The 15281-nt window shown below is 38.9% G+C and overlaps 1 protein-coding gene across 3 annotated transcripts; it reads left to right on the forward strand.

The window, feature by feature from the left end:
* Positions 1 to 111: 111 nt before the first annotated feature.
* LOC121262265 lies at positions 112 to 14580 on the forward strand. Of its 3 annotated transcripts, none has more exons than XM_041164662.1 (6): positions 112 to 268; positions 2922 to 3022; positions 5840 to 5917; positions 6100 to 6171; positions 11042 to 11139; positions 13449 to 14580. In XM_041164662.1, the coding sequence occupies exons 1-6, from the start codon at positions 245 to 247 to the stop codon at positions 14015 to 14017; spliced, it is 942 nt and encodes a 313-aa protein (XP_041020596.1). In that variant the 5' UTR covers positions 112 to 244; the 3' UTR covers positions 14018 to 14580. The 3 variants fall into 3 exon arrangements, with proteins under 3 accessions (XP_041020596.1, XP_041020595.1, XP_041020597.1); XM_041164661.1 differs by having other exon boundaries at positions 113 to 268; positions 13437 to 14580; XM_041164663.1 differs by having other exon boundaries at positions 113 to 268; positions 5845 to 5917; positions 13437 to 14580.
* The last annotated feature ends 701 nt before the right edge of the window (positions 14581 to 15281 follow it).

Below are 15281 nucleotides of genomic sequence, written 5' to 3' on the forward strand. Positions count from 1 at the left end.
AAAACAAAACAAAAAAACGCACCGTCCAATGCTTAGAAAATGAAAACATAAATAAATAAATAATTGAAAAAGAAGAAAGAAAGCAAATCCAAAACTACAAGTACAATCCGCCTGTTCAACTTCAAGAATATCTCTTGCCTTCATTCAGCAAAGTCCCTCTCGCACTCTTTCTCTTGTTGATACACCTGCGTTGTATCAAGCTTCCTCCGAAATTCCCTTTTGATTTTTCCTCTGCTACTTCAACATGAGCATGACCCATTTCGCTATGGTATGTTTCTCAACCTCTCTCTCTCTCTCTCTCTCTCTCTCTCTCTCTCTCTCTCTCGCACACACCTACACACGCAGTAAGACAATTTTTTAGTAAGTACAAAAATAATGCTCGAAACGGGTCTTTTCCTGTGGTGCTGATATATGAAATCGTAGTTGATATTATGGTTTAATTCCATGTATTTATGAACCGGGAATTGTGATTTGTAAATGAGAATGCATTTCGCTAATTTAATTAGGGTAGGCGGGTGTTATCTGCCCCGATCTTTAATTTTCAATCTGAAAGCGGATATTTTTTAATGGAAAAAAGGATTGTAGTAACAGGGACAAAACAGGAAAAAATGTAAAAAGAATAGAGACAAAATTTTTCTTAGTTGGGTTGTCAATTGATGTTACAAAAGAGGAAAACAATTGAAGATTTTTAAGGCAAAGGCCGGCCATGCTTGGTAGAGAAGTGAATGTTTTGAGTTTGAGTTTAATTGCGTGGAGACGTATGCAAGGGGATTGAGTGGAGGATGTTTAGTTCTATGCTAACATTTATGGTCGCAGTTGAGTCATAAGACACTGTAGAGTTGAATTTGGCATGTAGTGCATATGAGATGTTTGGTTGATCTCAGTCAATGATATCAATCTTGGAAGGTTTGGTCAAAGATATATGCATTAAATGTTCCGTGTGTTGTGTACAAGTTCATAGGTATCTATACATTAATATGTTTAGCATTGTTGCACTGAAAGCCTTGATGAAACAAATTGATTGAATTTGCATTTAAATCTAAGAAAAACTTTTTTTGATAAGTCTAAAAATTTGGACCATTTCTCGATTTGTGCATGTCATCCTTGCGCAGAACTTATATCATACTTTACAAAGCATAGATCCCATTTTTTTTCCAGGATCTAATTTGGTGCTGGTCTATATAATGCAGTAGATGATGAATATTGTTTTCCATTTTTTTGTGATTCTGGTCAAGAATCCAATATATTTTGAAGAATTAAGCATATCAAGCTTGATTCCATTTTATTGAAGATATACTGAGGTTTAAGAAGGTGGAAACAATTGTATAACTTGGACTGTACTTTTATTGCGCCGTGAAAAGTCATTATGAATTAATTTCGTAACTAACAGGGTATGCTTAAAAAATTGTCTAGCTTTAGGAAGAGTGTGAAGAGTACATATATGAGATTTAATTCAAATTAATTTTTTTTTATAAGAAAAGAAATACTTTTAATTCAAGTTAATGATACTGTGCTAAACTCTATTCTGGCAATGTTTCTAATTGAATTGGTCAATCCTGTGTCACGTTTTTATTTAACATATCATTCTGCACTATTATGAATTAATTTCTTAACTGACTGGGTATGCTTCAAAACTATTGTCTAGATATAGGAAGAGTGTCAAAGAATAAATTTATGATATTTAATTCAAATTAATGATACTGTACACAAACTCTTCAGCGGTAACTCTTCCTCCCAATTAAATTGGGGTTAGCAGTATGGAATCCAAATCAAATAGTTGGGGTCAATCCCGTGTCATGTGGTGTATTAATTGGTTTTCGTTGCATATTTCCAAATTGGCTTAAACAACTCTCCTTTATCATTTCCTCAATATGCTCCATCTTGGACCCAAGTGAGACAAATTCTGGAATTTCTGTGGAGGGAGAGAGGGAGGGAGGGAGGAGTGATTGTTGTATCCAAAATGTATGGCATTAATGTTATCCTTTGGTATAATATACATTCAAATAGATGACTTCATTCCTTAGTTTTTCTTTCCTAGGATTTTGTCGCATCCATCTTAACATTCTCTCTTGCTATGAGGGAGGGAGGGAGGGAGGGAGGAGAGATTGTTGTATCCGAAATGTATGTTATCAATGTTATGTTTATTTTATGTCAATACTGCTTCTCAATTCCCAACTTCCTGTACCATAAAATATAAGGGGTCTTATATATTTTATATACAATATGCTGAAAGTGATTGCTTTTTGGTATCTATTGATCATCAGGTTTGGTAGCCCTTCCATCTCTATTATGCTGTTACCAAATTTGCACTCGATACAGCTAGGTTCTCTCCAAACTTCCAACTTGTAGTTGACTCCCATCCTCCTCTCATCAACTAGTTCAATTTCATTGCAAAAGAAAATCCAGAGAACCTCATGTTCAAGCAATCAACTTGATCCGTTTGTATATCCTGTGCCTAGCATATAAGAATACATTCCTCTCTGTGTGTGTCTCTCTCTATTTGTATCAGCAAGGCTTTCCCTTCTGACATGGTACAGACAGGTTGTTGCATTGGAACTTTGTACAAACTTTTGATGTCCTTGCATTACAAGTTATTGTGAGTTTTTCTTTCATTTTCTTCTCTCTGTAGAAAGTTATTTCATTATCTCCCTTTCTTCCAAGTCTGCTTGTTGTTAGTACTTATTTGCTAAGCTGATACAAATAAGGTATCCTATAGGGCAGTGCTGTTCAATAATTTGCATGACTGTTACTGTGCTTGTTCTGGCAAATTGTTTGGACATATTTCAAATGTTTATGTCTAATAGTAGTTTTATCAATCTCATGTATTGATACATCTCATCTGAAACAAAATTTATCCTTTTCATTGAAATACAAGATTATATTTGTCAAATTGATTTTTCATTTTTATCACCGACATACAGGTTGAAGAATTGGCTTTTCTTGTTAAGGACAATCTTCGTTCCAAGCATCTTGTTCTCTCAGTGGAAGAGGCATTGGTCAACTTCCTTCAGGATGATACCAGGTAGACTTTATAACCTGCTAATATATATAATGTTTTTAAGCTTTGAAGTTTGTGTGTCTGCCCCCTTTTTCTCTCGCAGCTTAATCATAGGGCTTAAACCTCTTTCATGGCCTGTTTTGTGTCCATTTGACCACAAGATTAGGCAAAAGGGACTCTCTCTCTCTCTCTCTCTCTCTCTCTCTCTCTTTTTTGATAAGTAATAATATTAGATATATATATCAATAGGAGTAACCAAGTACACTGGAGTATACAAGAAAAACACCTAGCCCATACAAGAAAGCTGCTAATGACCCAAAAGCCCATGAAAACCTACCCAAAATATACCAAGCCCGAATTGGAAAACTATCGATACACCTCCCCGACCCCATCCCCTACATCCCACTATGGGAATGTCTTCACAAAGCCCTCCCTTTAGCCTTCCCTCAACTTGAGCTAGCTCCCTTAGTATCGTAGTTGATTGCCCAAGAAAGATTCTTTAACTCCCTGCTTTTCTTAAACTTAGATTTGGTTTCAAGCGTGTGGCTCGCCTCGATTGCAGTTAGTAGTGCTTTAAATTGGCCTTCATATTCTCTCTGCTCTCCATATGAAAGTCCCAGGGTTTGTAGAAACTCATTATCTTTATTCAGAATTCAATCTGCTGTTGAACCCGCTATATTGTTAATCGGAGGAAGAGAAACCAGGGGAATGGCGTTATCCCCAGCCACAGTACCCGACTACACTCCCGACTCTAAACATTCCCGCACACGAGGCTCCACTGACAATTCTAAACCTTCCCCCACACGAGGCACCAATGACAAATCGTCCTTCTCGCCAAATGATTGCTCAATAGGTATATGGTTGTTTTCCCCTCCATCGGTTACCATTATAGGTTCCTCCCCTCCATCAACATTTTGTATATATGCTCCACCGCTCGACTATCCTTGACGTGCCACTTTGTCTGACCGTACTGCTTCCTCAAGAGGGGAAGCAGTACCTTTTGTTACCCCGTTTGCATCTTCTAAAAGTGGCTCGACTGTTTCTTCCAAAATACTCGAGACCTTGGAGGGACCCCTGTCTTTAACTACAAATGAATACTGGACAGAAGGACCAACTACATCTGTAATTGGTGCATGAGACCCTACAGCTCCCTCAGAAGGCATAGTGACACTGGCATGTCCAACGACCCTATCGTTGACGCACCCTTTGCCTGCACACTTTCCGGCACACTTGTACCCACGACTAGGTCTAGCCCTTTATCCACCTTAATCATTAGATCTCTTACATAATCCATAACTCCCTTCAATTGAGATTTGACATCCAACAAGACCCCTTCCAACTCTCCCAAAGTCACTTGAGGTCTTTTGTCTCCTACAAGTGCCTTGCCCTTTCTTTCTAACGCTGAGCTGGTTTCGGCCTGACTACCTGCTAGTGACTTCAACACCGTTGCGTACGAAGCACCTTTGTTTGAGGAAGACCTTCCCATTGTTTTCCCATCAACAAACTCTCCACTTTGAGAAGTGGCTTTGGATTCGGTGACACTTAGAATGGACTGCAGAAAGCCTTTCCATCCAATGCCATTTGCACCCTCCGGAATCACCAACAAACCCTTCCTCCTTCCATTATGGAATTCTGAGAGCTGCAAAAAACTGCCCCTTGCATTAACATGATGTTGAATGCTAAAAACTCCATTACCCATCCTTAGCTCTCTGAAGAAACCTTCATGGTAGTTAAGGTCTAAACAATCCTCAATCCCCTTAGCCACCCACGAAGCTGTCGTCCACCCTAGACACATGAACTTAGCTATCCTTTTGCTACGTTCAGAAATACGAAAGATATTTCCTCCCTCTTTTGTAAAAACGAAAGTTTTTTATTCCACTTTCAACCACCTCTCACCTTCCAACTGGGATGAAACTGCATCATGCTTCGTCGTCATTGTCAAATCCCACTGCAAATCTATTCCTAGTGCTCCCTACTGCTCCCACTTCATCCTAAGGTAAAACACAAATCTGTTGGAGGCCCTGAGTTCACAGATTTTCTTGCAAAAAATCCTTGAGATAACGGAGAACTTCCAGTCGCCGGAGGATGACGTTGGATGCCCACAATGTGGTTGTTGGAGTTCGTCGAAATAGTCTGTAGTGGTGGCTAATGGAAAGGCTCAGATCGCAGATCACCAGAGAAGGAAACGGAAGAGCAGCAGAAAAAATACCAGTCGCTTGAGAAAGATCGACGTCGGAGGCCACACGACGGAGATGCCTGGGTCTGTCGATCAGTTCTGTGATGGATTCAAAGTGCATAGTGACCGACGCCAACAAAAAAAAAAAGTGTTCACTAGAGACGAACCGACGCCGACGGCCCTCAGTGAGGACGCTGGGGCCCGTCGGCCTTGTCTGTGACTGTGGTGTCCCTCTCCGATCAATGGTGGGTGGGGGTGGCGGCAGGATAGGAAGGTTAGGGTTTCTCTTGAATCACTGTTCACATACGGGTTAGGCTTCGTACGGAGAGAAAACTAAGCAAAGGAAAACTCTGAAAACTAGAGAAGCAAAAAAATGCTTGATCGACAAAACAGAAGTATATTTGCAACTGGAAGCAACAGTCGGGCCTCTCTCTTTCTCTCTCACATGTTTATGTTTTTCCATGCCTATGTCAGAACTCATGAAGTAGCCAGTTTTTTTTGTAGTTTTTTGTTGCATCTGTCTTGTTCCTGATATTGATTTCTAGCCTATTTCTACCTTTTATGGCTACTTCGTGCATGGATGAAGAATTGCTTCCTTAAAGTTTTGTAAAGCATACCTTAGCTTTAACTTTTATCAAACCAGTAAAAACAATGTTTGCTTGCAGTTCAGATGGTGTCCTGGAGTTGGAACCAATGGACGCATATAGTCGTCTTCTCTTGCATCGCCTTGCTGAAATATTTGGGTATTTGTCTTTCAAATTTCTTGTGTTTGCAATATGACATATTATTACTTTTACTTATAAAAAAGTTGATTTATATTATTGCTTTGGTGCTTATATTGGAGGACATCTCTATTGATTGATACATATCTATCTCTCATCTACTGTTCTTCCGTTAATAACCTTGTTTGATTGATTGGTGCTAGATTTTCCCACTCATCTGTTGGTGAAGGAGATGACCGGCACTTAGTGTTGGAGAGATGCTCAGATACAACAATGTAAGTGAATAAACATGATTATTTCCTAGAAACTTTTGGTGTACGTACTTCATTAGCTGGCTGGGTGCCTTTACATAGTTGTAAATTGCTTTGCAGTTTTGTAGATTTAACTCTTTTGCGCAACCCAATCCTTCCTTAAGATAGGCATTCCCCTTTGCATACCCCCAATGTACTTTGCTTGTGCCCTATCGCTTTTAATTAGATGTGGTGCCTCACTTGAAGAAAATGTCGTATAATATGTGTTATACATCTATAACGCTTCTTATTTTTTAGCAGTTGAATTGAATGTCAACTGTTTTACTTCTAATTTCAGACTTAGAGAAAGAACAACAATAATTTTTTTATAGGCACATCTATAACACTACTGATTAACGTAGATCATATATAAGTGTAATCTCAAATCATGCATCTCTGTGTGTGTGTGTGTGGAGATGGGCTTAGAATAAGTCAAGCCGAGCTGTTATATGAGTACTTTCATCAAGCTTATATGAGTCAAACTGAATTTTTCCTGCTGATTCCTTTTATAAACGATCCCAAAATTGTGTTCAGGCTTGTTTTATTAAATAAGCAGACTGAACACAACTCAATTTTGTTTGAGCCAAGCTTGAGCTGTTGACAGCCTTAGCTGACAGCAACTAGTGGTTTATCATCTTATTCCTTTTTGGACTTTTGGAACTTTATGAGTGGCGACCTTAAGTTTTTGAATTCTTTTTTCTGCTGACTTATCACCAGGACGACACCCTTCTAATTTTGCAAAACAAAGAAGAAGAAAAATTTCTTCTCAAAGAAACAAATGAAGCCCAAATTTTGAAGACTGATCATGAGACTTGCTGAAGGATGGAGCCTGATTCTTCCTACTGTCAATTTGGATGCACTGGTTCTTATGGTCTTTTAAGGCAACTTAAAAACTCTAATTGAGCATAAGCGGTGTAGGTCTAATGGTGGAAGTTTCTTCCTACCAGTATCTGACTTTCATTGTGGGGAGGCAAAAGACTTTATTTGGAGCTGGAGGGAAGAGACATGATAGGTCGGTCCAAAGTTTTGTTTATTCTGATCAATTCCAACTTTTTAGAGTGCTGACTTGGAATTAGAGTTAGGAAGGAAAGGGATGACATGGTCATTGGGTATGATACAAAGCTTGAATTGAGTACTTAATCTGGTATTCAAAGGAGGGAAGGTTATTGGATTTCCTCGTAAATGCATTTGGTGAGATAAAGCTCGTCTGAAAGTAGCTTTCTTTACTCGGCAGCATTGGAACAGAATTTAGTAGGGGATGATGTAGAAAAAGTAACAAATTATTATTGATTGGTACTGCATGTGTAAGCTACTAGTAAAGCAGTGGAACATCTTCAATCATCAAGGACCTTTATGCTACCACTGCCCAGATGCAAACTTTTCTTCTTGCTGGATCAACACTATGTTTTTCATGTCCTTCTGCACTCACTTTGTGCTTTTTTTTATCATATTCTTTTGCATAGCATTACTCTTTCCAAACTCGAACTGATAAAATCATACTACCGCTGCTGATCCTTTCCTTCAAACTGGAGATACTCATAGGAAGGCAATGAAAGAAAGCTCCTTTACTAGAACTTTTGGTGTCTAGGATGTTAGGAATAGAAGATTTCTTTCATTGCCTTCCTTGTGTTTTCTTTTCTTTTTTATTTTGTTTTTGCTTTTTGTATACTTGGGTCGTGTTCCCTTTTTCAACTTGTTTAATTATGTTTACATTCCATGGTAAAGAAATTGTAAATTCACTAATGGGAGATAAGGGTTGTCAATTTGTCACTAAAGTTGTTAAGGTGAGGATACTGCCTCGAGAGGGTCCTCTTTGTCATGCTTCCTTGGAATAGGGGTATTAACTCTTCAGATAAGTTGCATTCATTGGATGTACAGAAGCTTTGAGGAAGATTTTAATTGTGGACAATCTAAGAAAGAGAAGGGAGATTATTGCAGACTGTTGTTGTATGTGAAAGTCTAGTGGAGGATCAGCAAACCATTTATTTACACACCATAGAGCTTTTTGGGGAGTTGTGGGCCTTGTAGTCAAACATAGAGAATAAATTCGTATATTCATTGACATTCAACTTGCTATACATACTACATACAAATGACCATTGTACACATAAACTATTCTAATTACAGCCATGTCCTCTAACACTCCCCCTCAAGCTGGGGCATATATATATCATATAAACCTAGCTTGTAACAAATAAGCTTTAACCGACTACAACACAGTGGTTTGGTAAACATACCTGCAAGTTGATCAGCAGACTTCACAAAGAGTGTAGAAATGTCACCACTTAGTATCTTATCCCGAATGAAGTGACAATCAATCTTAATGTGTTTAGTTCTCTCACAGAACACAGGATTAGACGCAATATGTACTGCAGCTTTGTTATCACAAAGTAACTGAAGAGGGACAGGAGATGGAAACCCAATCTCTTGAAAAAAGTGTTGCAACCATGTCAGCTCACTAGTAGTATGAGCCATTGCTCTGTATTCAGCTTCTGCACTAGACTGAGCTACTACTGTTTGCTTCTTACTCTTCCATGTAACCAAGTTACCTCCTACAAAAGTACAATATCCAGTAGTTGATCTCCTATCTGAAGGAGATCCAGCCCAATCAGCATCTGAAAAAGCTTCAATTCTAAGATGTCCATTTGGTCTATACAATATTCCAAGGCTAGGAGCTCGCTTAAGATAACGAAGAATATGGATTACAACATCCCAATGTGAGACCCTGGCCGTTTGTAGAAATTGGCTCACTACACACTGCATAAGAGATATCAAGTCTAGTGGTAGTAAGATAAGTCAATTTTCTAACAAGTCTTTGATACCGACCTAGATCTCCAAACAACTCCCCTTCATCTTTCAAGAATTTACGATTTGGGTCCATGGGAGTGTCAATAGGCTGTGCACCTAACATGCCAGTTTCTTCCAGAAGGTCAAGTACATATTTTTTCTGAGATAGGTTAATACCTTTTTTAGATCTACCGACTTCAATTCCAAAAAAGTATCTAAGTTTGCCCAAGCCTTTTGTCTGAAACTGATCATGTAAAAATTGTTTCAGCCTAGTAATTCCAGCTGAGTCACTCCCAATAATTACAATGTCATCAACAACATCAGAGAACCTCCCAAACCATGCTCGCGGAGATTGTTTCAAACCATATAATGCCTTTTTTAACTTGCACACAGTACCTCGATACTCCCCCTGAGCAACAAACCCAGGTGGTTGCTCCATATACACTTCCTCATTTAAGTCGCCATGTAGGAATGCATTTTTAACATTCAACTGAAATAAAGGCCAATCCAAATTAGCAGCAAGAGAGATCAATACTTGAATAGAAGAAATTTTGGCAACCGGGGAGAAAAGTCTCGTCATAATCAATGCCATAAGTTTGAGTGTAACCCTTAGCAACCAAGCAAGCTTTCAGACGTTCAACAGAACCATCAAGATGAAATTTGATTGTATATACCCATCTACAACCAACAGGGTGTTTAGCAAGTGGTAGAGGAATAAGATCCCATGTTCCATTATGGTGAAGAGCATCCATTTCATTTTTCATAGTTGTCCTCCATTCCAGATCAGATAAAGCATCCTGAATTGGAACAAAAAGTTTTGAAAGTTGAGAAGTAAAGCATGAAAAAGATGGAGATAAGGCATGACGAGACATATTGGCTAATCAGATGTTGAGTAACACAAGAACGAGTACCTTTTCGGAGATTAATAGGTGGAGAGTTTGAAGCACTAGGTAACTCAGGATCTGAAGATAGAGATAAGGTTGGTGGAGGCATGGGAGCCGGGGGGCTTCAAGCGACGCGAGTACACCTATAAAGGAACAAGGGAAGGCATTGAGGGTTAGGTGGGTGAGTGTGCAGGAGAAAGGGTAAGAGTAGGTAATGGTAGAAGATCACACTCAACAACTGAAGATGTTGCTAAGAAATAAGGTATGGACTCAAAGAAGGTGACATCAGCACTAGTGAAGTATAGTGAAGTAACGTCTAAGAGCAGGACTATAGCAGCGATATCCTTTTTGAGTCTAGGAATAACCAACAAAGAAACACTTGGTAGTACGTGGATCAAGCTTATCAAAGCCTGGGCCAAGATTATGAACATAACAAACACACCCAAAGATTTTTGGAGGGAGAGCAAAAGGTAGAGAGGAAGGGAACATGAACCATTGAGGATGTGAAGGCATACGGTTAATAAGGTGACACACAGTAAGACCACCATCGCTCCAAAATCGTTTAGGATCATGCATGTGTAGTAAAAGTGCTCGGGTTACATCTAACAGATGGCGATTTGCGTTCAGCCACCCCATTCTATTGGGGTGTATAAGAGCATGAAGTTTGATGAACAATTCCTTTATTACTTAAGTAAGTAACATCAAATGACAATGTTAAAAGAATAAGTCTCCTCTTTGTTGGAACCTGGCATAATATGAAGATTTAGTAACGAATAAACTCTGAAAATTAAGCAGTGTGCGAGAATCTTGGGAGTCTAATATATTAGACGGAGAATATAATAATATGTCAAATTGGATTTTTTTTTTTTTCATTTTTAATTTTTTTGGTTGTGAGAGCTAAGTTGTTTTCACAATTTAAACATGCAACCGGGGGTGTACAAATGTTATAACCTCAAGACTGATCATGAAATTTGAGAAATCAAAGTTTGCTCCTTCAACTTGTGGAAAATCTATTAATTTTGAGGTACTTTTGAATCATTGTTAAATACTGAAAATACAGCAGTCGGGGGACCAACATATACATTGATGTCACAGATAATCAATGCCTAGCCTAGCTAGTGTGCAGCTGCTTTGCAGTGCATGTTATGTTTCTCTTTTGAATGACATACATATTTGGAATGCAGACCTTCCATCCTCGTTAGTGATATTTTGTGGCAGTCGGAAGAGCATCCATCTCCAATGGTTTCACATCAATTATTGAGAAAAAAAGAGGCCTTCCCAGGTAACCTTTTTCCTGTCCTCTTTAAAGGATTATATGGGCTTTGAAACATCACTTTTATGGCGCTGACTGTGATAGCAGATAGTATTGAGTTGATTTTCTCTTGATGCTATTGGTTAAGTTCTCTTGGTTAGAAAGCATACTTATCACTACATTCTGTACCCCTTCAAATTCTTGTATCATTCTTTATATTAGATGAATATTCAAATAAATATTAACCATGATCACATGCACCAACACTCCAAAAGCTTATGTCTATGACCTCCAGTTATTGAGTTCATAAGTGTTATAAAACGAAGGAAGGGAGAACATGTCTTCTAAGCCATACTGGCAAGAAATAGATTTGTATATGTAATAGCTAAAATATGCCTTCCATGCCTTGAGCGATGCCTGGATCCTGTGATGGATGGGTGAATTGTTAGAGTTACATGAGTGTTAGTCTCATCTTAATTCTTTAGTATATGGAACCAGGCCTAACAATGAATCCAGAGGACTCCAATTGTAATATTTACTAATTCTTTTGAAGAATATGGGTATAGGTGACTAGCACCTTTCTTGGATCATTACAAATGGTAGTAGAGTCCACTAATAACTCCATGTGGACTGGAATGCTGCAATACGTAGGCCCTAACAAGGATGTAGAGGGTTTGGAGGGGGAGATTGTAAGCCTCTGTCTGTATACACTTGATATAACAATTTTTTTTTATATATCTTTGAGCAGTAAGAAAGGAGGGGAAGCCAAAAACAAATAAAAAAGAAAAATAGAAAGGACTTTGCAGAATGATCTGTAAAACAATTGATATGGTTTGAGTTTTATTCTTCAACTCAATTAGTAGTACTTATAGAAAACTCAACTAGTAGTACTTATAGAGTAGAGTAGACTTCTACCCCATACTATGGGCACTGGAACACTACCAATATGTAGGCCTTAACAAGGATGCCAAGGGTTTTCTTTGTTTTGGGGGGGGGGGGGGGGGGGGGGGGGGGGGGGGCAGACTGTAAGTCCCCGCATCAGGTGAGTGAATTATTGTATAGAGATGCTTTTCAAATCCCACTTTGATTTCTTTTATTAGGCAGAATTATGCCTTGTAATGATTCTGAGTAGGGGTTCTACCTGCACCCCCCCAGCCCCCGCCTGGAATCCAGCCCCGCACCCCATGGGTAGGGTGCCCCGTCTGCATGCCGGGGGGTGGATTGGCCCCCTTGTCCATCCCCTGCCATCCACCGCCCACCCACAGTGGAAAACAACCAAAAAAATCCAAAAATTTTCAAAACAACATCAAATCTACAGATCCATCCCTAAAATCCACAAATGTATCATCCAACAGAAAATCCCACAAATTACAAAGTACATACAGTGACACACGGCACAAAAAAAAAAATATTAATAATAAAATCACTGCCACGACACACAGCAAGAATGGCCGTGGTTCCATGGCCATGCTTCAAGACGTCGAGAAGAAAAGTCAAAAACTGAAAATAGGAAAAGGAGGAGTAGGAGAAGAAGAGGAGGAGAAGCAGAAGAGGAGAGAAATAAGAAATCGCAGAGGGAGAGAAACTGAGAAAGAAGAGAGGAGAGGAGAGGAGAAGCTGCAGGGGGAAAGAGAGAGAGAGAGAGAAGAAACTGAGAGTGATTTTAGGGTTAGACTGGGGGGGGGAGATTTTAGTCTTATAGTATATATATATATATATATATATATATATATATATATATATCTGGGGTGGGGGAAAAGCAGATGTGGCCCAGCCCTGTCCCGCCCCCCGTCCTCGCATGTCTGGCCAGACGAGGGCGGGGTACCGCTCATCCGGCCTACAAGGCTGCTGGCCTGCCCAGGAGGTGGCAGGGGCGGGGCCCCGCTGCCCTCCCCTAATTCCAAGGAGTTCCACTTATAACATTTATTTGTCCTCTTAGAGTATGAGTGCATATATGACTAATGTTTTTCTTGGATCATTAGACCTTGTCCACTGTTCTTGCAACAAAGTGGCATATACGGTAGCACAAGGAAGAACATTATTAGCCAGTGGAATAAATCTTTTGCTCAGAATGCATAAAGTTCAACAATATGGGAGGTTAAAAAAATCCATTTCACATAACAGCAGCCCTTTTTCCATGGTTACTGAAAGCTTAATGTTTCTCTGAAGAAACTTTATAGGGCCATTACCATCTCAAAATTTGAAGCCTATTTTTTTGTTTTTCTTAAATAAATTAAAATAATGAAGTCCCATTTGATCATTTATTTATGTTTTTTTTTTCTACAACATCCATTGTTGTACCCAACCTTAAATTTGCTCATGTTCAGTGTTGACAACAGAAATGCCTTCTCTTCAACATTCATTTGAGGAGAGAAAAGCAGCTTATCTGGTTGCTCGTGACCGAATATTTTCAATGAATTCGGGTGAAGTCTCTGAACCTGTGGAGCGGAAGCCACGAAATGTTCCTGTGGTCGCCCGCCGAATGATTGCACATGCTCTAGGCCACAGAATAAATCCATGCAATCAGGCTACGAATGGGGAATGCAAAGAGCATAGTGGGCAAACAGATGCATTAGATATTCAATGCAGGGAGCCTAAGGTATCAGCAGTATCTTCTCAGAAGACTGACTCCCCATCGGGCCAAAATAGCAACCCTCATGCAAAAGTGAAAATCAATGATAATATCTCAAGTGGATCATCACCAAGTAAAAGCAATATGGCTCCAAAGCAAACTGACAAGATTTGCCCTCATTTTAAAGCAGCTCAGAATGGAAGCAGTGGGAATGGGATCGATAAAGACTCCTTGCAAAGGGAGCATTTGGGAGCTGCAAAGAGAATGTTTGCTCATGCCTTGGGGTTGCAAGCAGGGAAGGATGGTTTAATTTCGAAAGGCAATGAAATAAAGTAATGCGGAGTAAGATCTGAGAAATCTTTGAATTTGAGGCTGTTTATGTCCTTTCTTTCACACCCGAGATACTTTGTTGGAGCTCTCCACGTTTTTCCATTGCAGCCAACGAATCTAATGAGTTTTTGTGTTAGAGCCCTTGCTGATATTGTTGGCAGGAGATGCATGGCAAAAGAGTGAATGAGGTAATACATCTGTTCATTTGGTGAATGATGATAATTTTATATGGCCCTTCGCTAAAGTATTAAATGAGCATGATTCCGGAATCAAATGGCGCAGGCGTGTGGTAGACTAGTGGAACTTGGTTGTGATTATATTGCCCAACTCGGGCATACTGCTGGCCAGTCTATTACCCTTGTTTTATGACCGTCTTTCGCTTCTACATATTTCGGTTCTGTTATCCGCTCTTATTCTCTTATGTATCTAATATGTTTGTTTTAAACCTGAATTATTTCACAGCTGTCACTGGATTATGTTTGTATTTTTTTTTTTCTAGATTTTCAGTTTTGCTGTAAATTCTTTGCTTTTTATGTGGATGTGTATAATGTTGCAAATGAATCTGAAATTAGTCTGTGGATCTCTTTCAGAATCATAGGGTTTTCATGGGCATGGAATGCCTTTTGCACATACCACGTAGGAAAGTTGAAGTTACAATATGCATTGAAGATGGTTTCCTTTGTATTTTGAAATTCCTTATGATGGATAATGTTCTCCCTATTGAATGCCGTGCTAGTGACTAACCGAGAGGCTCAGTAATTTTGCCTCATTTCCTGCCTATTTTCATTGACTGTAATTTTCTCCAATCTCCATTCTCCTCTTGTTCCGACGCAGCAGGGTAGCCTGAATGACCCAAATGACGCTAATAACAGGATCAAGACAAATATCAGTTTGAGGTCGGAGCATGGACAGTTTGTAGAGAAATTCTAAATATATAAAGGGATCTTGTAAAAGTTAGTAAACTTACAAGCAAAATGTGATTTGGTTCATATGTAATTTTTACTAATCATAATCTCAGGTATTATGTCAAGATAAATAAGTCCTTTAAGTATATTTTTATAAAGAAAAATTCTTCTCATCAGTTACTATTTATTATCTCATACTCTACATTTTATAAAAAACATATTCGCATCTTATGAAAAAAAATTATAGGTGTGAGGCGTGAAAGTGAATAGTAGCTGATGCATCGAAATACTCTTTTATAAAATTTTATTTTTAGAGCAAGTATTTCTCTAATTTTTATTTTTGAAAGAGAATCCCTCTCAAGAAT

Source organism: Juglans microcarpa x Juglans regia, chromosome 4S (genome assembly GCF_004785595.1).
Source record: "Juglans microcarpa x Juglans regia isolate MS1-56 chromosome 4S, Jm3101_v1.0, whole genome shotgun sequence".
Classification (NCBI taxonomy): Eukaryota; Viridiplantae; Streptophyta; class Magnoliopsida; order Fagales; family Juglandaceae; genus Juglans; species Juglans microcarpa x Juglans regia.

Bases quoted from the DNA above. Each gene is read 5' to 3' on its own strand.
- LOC121262265 (XM_041164661.1), top strand. From the start codon at position 245: ATGAGCATGACCCATTTCGCTATG. The intron at 269-2,921 runs GTATGTTTCTCA...ACCGACATACAG, and splicing joins GCATGACCCATTTCGCTATG to GTTGAAGAATTGGCTTTTCT. The intron at 5,918-6,099 runs GTATTTGTCTTT...GATTGGTGCTAG, and splicing joins CGCCTTGCTGAAATATTTGG to ATTTTCCCACTCATCTGTTG.